The 3,942-nt window shown below is 43.8% G+C and overlaps 1 protein-coding gene across 1 annotated transcript in view; it reads left to right on the forward strand.

Annotated features, from left to right (window-relative positions):
• Positions 1 to 1,035, forward strand: part of LOC112084334 — a 2,297-nt gene extending 1,262 nt beyond the window's left edge. Inside the window, exons 3-4 of the mRNA XM_024153451.1 lie at positions 377 to 578; positions 723 to 1,035. Of these exons, the coding sequence (XP_024009219.1) occupies positions 377 to 578; positions 723 to 1,035 (515 nt within the window). The remainder of the gene's footprint in view (positions 1 to 376; positions 579 to 722) is intronic.
• Positions 1,036 to 3,942: the final 2,907 nt, after the last annotated feature.

Genomic DNA, 3,942 nt, shown 5'->3' on the forward strand with positions numbered 1-3,942 from the left:
TCATGGTATCAGACCGAACCAGGGATAGCTTGATAATTCGGCAAATGCAAAGCTGACCAAATGATCGAGAATGGGTGTGAGGTGTACCTAGCTACGATAACGACCGTCGAGGTAGGACCAGATGCGGAGCTGGGCAGTATTCCGGTCGTAAGCGAGTTCGAGGATGTTTAAGGCGCTAACGGGTTTACCGTCTGCGCGGTCATATCTGCTTACCATCGAGCTCGAGCCTGGAACGGCGCCGATACCCAAGGCACCGTATCGGATGGCTCCGGCTGAGATGGCTGAACTGAAGAAGCATTAAAACGATCTGATGGAGAAAGGGTTTGTCCGACCGAGCAGTTCACCGTGGGATGCATTGGTGATGTTCGTTAAAAAGAAAGATGGGATTTTCGGCTGTGTATCGACTACCGTGGGGTGAACAGAGTTACAGTGAAGAACAAGTACCCTTTGCCGCGGATAGATGAGCTGTTGGACCAACTTCAAGGGGCGACTTGGTTCAGCAAGATCAATTTGGCTTCGGGTTATCATCAGATACCCATAGAAGAGTCGGACGTGAGAAAGACCGCCTTTAGGACAAGGTATGGTCACATCGAGTTCTGAGTCATGCCCTTCGGGCTGACTAATGCTCCTGCGGCCTTTATGAAGCTGATGAACAACGTGTTCCGAGACTGCCTGGATGAATTTGTAATCATCTTTATTGATGATATACATGTTTACTCCAGGAGTCGGGAAGAACATGTGGTTCATGTAAGGACCGTGATGAATCGGCTAAGGGAGCATAAGCTGTTCGCCAAGCTCAGTAAGTGCATCTTTTGGCAAAAGGAGATAGGATTCTTGGGTCATGTGGTCTCGGACAAGGGTGTGTCTGTTGACCTGGAGAAGATTAAGGCAATCGCGGATTTGCCTAGACCTGAGAATGCCTCAGAGATAAGAAGTTTTTTGGGCTTAGCTAGGTATTACCATTGGTTTGTTAAGGGATTTGCGAGCATGGCTCAGCCAAAAGGACGTACCATTTTTGTGGTCGGCCGAGTGTGAGAAGTGCTTTGCCAAGCTTAAGGAGATATTGACTAGTACGCCAGTTCTGGCTTTGCCTGAGCCGGATTAGCCATATGTAGTCTACAGAGATGAGTGGCTACCTTGAGCTAGGAGCCTACTTTCCTTCTGATTAGCTCCGCGGATGGGATTGGGTTGTGTGCTGATGCAGCAAGATAAGTTAATCGCCTATGCCTCAAGGCACTTAAGGAAGCATGAGGTGAATTACCCTACTCACGATCTGGAGATGGCTGTGGTAGTGTTCGCGTTAAAGATTTGGCGATCTTACTGATAACACCGTATTTTGACCATTTTTATGGATCGTTTTGAAATAATTTTTCTATCTTTTTAATTGCTTTTAAGTACTTTATCACGTTTTTCTAGTATTTGTAGTTCCAAGACTCTTTTCAGGTAACTTAGGGAAAAGCTTAACAAAATGAATAGAAAACCAGATTTCAGCTCAGAGTCAAACCGTCAGAAGTTCACCCATGATTGAAGGCCTTCTCACCGTCTGATCCAGCTCAAATTTGGAGACCTTAAAGATGGAAGTATCAGCTTTCCAGTTCACTTTACAGCTTGGCAATCCAACGGTTCAATCAAAAGATACGCAAAGAGCAAGATGTCCCGTAAACCAGCCGGCAAGCACTTCCACCCGCGGTCAGGAGCATCCCGACCGCGACAAAACACTCATTCCCCGCGGTCAGAGCAGTCCCGACCGCGGCCATCAACCTCCGAGCCCAAAAGCCCATTTCTGAAGCCCACAATGATTCCCTCATTTGGAGAAACCCTAAGTGACATCCAGAGAGGTCTTGAGCACTATAAATACATATCTTAGGAACCCTAATCGATCATCTTTTATCTTTCTTATTGTTTTAGAATACTTGTTTTTGTTTTAGCTTTTAGGGAGAGAGAGATTTGTTCTCTTGAACCCTTGTTCTTTCTTTTTCAATTTCGGTTTCTATTCTACTTATTAATACTATGTTTATGATTTCATTCATTATTTCTGAGTAGTTTTATTGTTGGGATTAAGGGATTTTCGATGGGGATTTATATGTTCGATGAGGATTCCATGAGCTTTTGAGCCGAATCTTAGAACTTTTTCTTCTGAATTCGTTTTTACTGCATGAGAGTAGCGTCATGAACTACAATCTGATCTAGATGCTTGGTGACACGAAAGTGTTCATCAGGTATCAGATCTAGTTTGGGAGAGCAAAACAAACATAGGAGTGGAAACCTACCTATGGGCGATTTGTGAATGAGGACGAGTCTTAAACATAATGCATCTCTTCTCTTCCAGGGCCAGAGTGGAAACCTACTGGTCAGGGTTGAGAGAGATAGTTGTCTATGATCACGACAGTGGCGTATTCATACGTCCGTGACTCCAGTTCGAAAAGTTTAAGATAAGATCTTACAAAATTTCCTCTCTAGCAATGTTTTGAATCGTTCGTACCCCTGAGAAAACTTCCCTGAACCCCAACGCTTTCTTCTCCATTGATTTACACCGCTTTCTTTAAAGCTTTAGTTCAATATTGTCTTTCCTTTTTAGTTCATTTTCATTTAAGCATTAGAATATCCGTTTTTCTCATTTTTAGTCATTTTCATTAAGTTTAGTTATTACGTCATTTAATTCTCGTATTCTCTTTTAATATTTCGTTTTTACATTTTAAACACACTACCAAACCCACACTAAACCGTTTTTGTTCTAGACTTCCTTACTTTAATCTTATTTCAAAGGCTTTTTGCAGGAAAAGATCCTCCTTCCCTGTGTATTCGATCCCTAAGTACTACAATCGATCAGCTGTGCACTTGCGGCTATTGATTTTAATTAGGGTAAAACTTGACAACCTTCACGACATCAAGTCACCATCAAGTTTTTGGCACCGTTTCCGGGGAAGGCACGCATTTTCTTTTCCGCAAAACCCCGAGAAAGGTTAGTAAATCGACTCTAGAACCCCCTTTTCTGCAACTTTCCATGTTTCGGTTATTTTGTTTCCATTTCAGAAGATATGGATCCTATAAATCGAAATATACAATATGAGGAAGGTTTCTATAACACTCCTCAAGCCACCAGACGCGGAGAAGAACCCCAAGTCCGAAATCTTAGCTACATGGATCGATACAGCCAGCCGAACCACCCTTACCACCGGCGCAGAGAGACTGTTCGACGCCGGGAAGATCCTTATGGCCCTCCTCCAACCTACTTCGAGCCACACGCCCATAATCCTCTACTGCAGAACCCTAGACAGCAAGATGACAACTTGAGGATCAGCAGACGTTTGGGACGCCTCGAAAGAATGATAAACCAGTTCCTTGATCAGCAGATTCTCACCGAAAACACCCTGCTCAAGAAAATTGATTCAATCTCTGAAGAGTTCAACAAAAAAATCGATGAGATGGCCAATCATGTTCGAGTTTTGGAAGAGCAAACCCACAAAGACTCACAAACACTAGCTGGGATGATCCATTAAATCGCAACAGAGCAGACAAGACAAGGGTATGACATCATACAAAACTCAAGTGATATTGCTGAATCAAAACAGGAGATTAAAGAAGTCAGAGAGTCCACCTCCTGGTATAGAGAGAAGACAGACGAAGAGTTGCAAGAGATCGAGCACAGGCTGAACAAACTCGAGTTCAAAGCACGGGAGATTGATGCAAGAAAGGAGCAGATGCCCAACATTGAGCAATTTGAGAGGTTTTCTAAGAAATCTCCCAAAAATCCTGATGAAGATGCACATCAACGCCCTGGTATGAGTTCATATGATGCTAGTCTACCTAATAAAAATGCAGGAGAAGTTCGTGTCAAGTACAAGAAGGAAAAAACGGACTTTGAGCAAGTCATATCCTGAGCCGCGGGTCAAAGCATCCTGACCGAGGCCAAGAGCACTTTTCCCGCGGTCGCGACTCCTC

This window comes from Eutrema salsugineum, unplaced genomic scaffold (genome assembly GCF_000478725.1).
Source record: "Eutrema salsugineum unplaced genomic scaffold, Eutsalg1_0 scaffold_46, whole genome shotgun sequence".
NCBI lineage: Eukaryota > Viridiplantae > Streptophyta > Magnoliopsida > Brassicales > Brassicaceae > Eutrema > Eutrema salsugineum.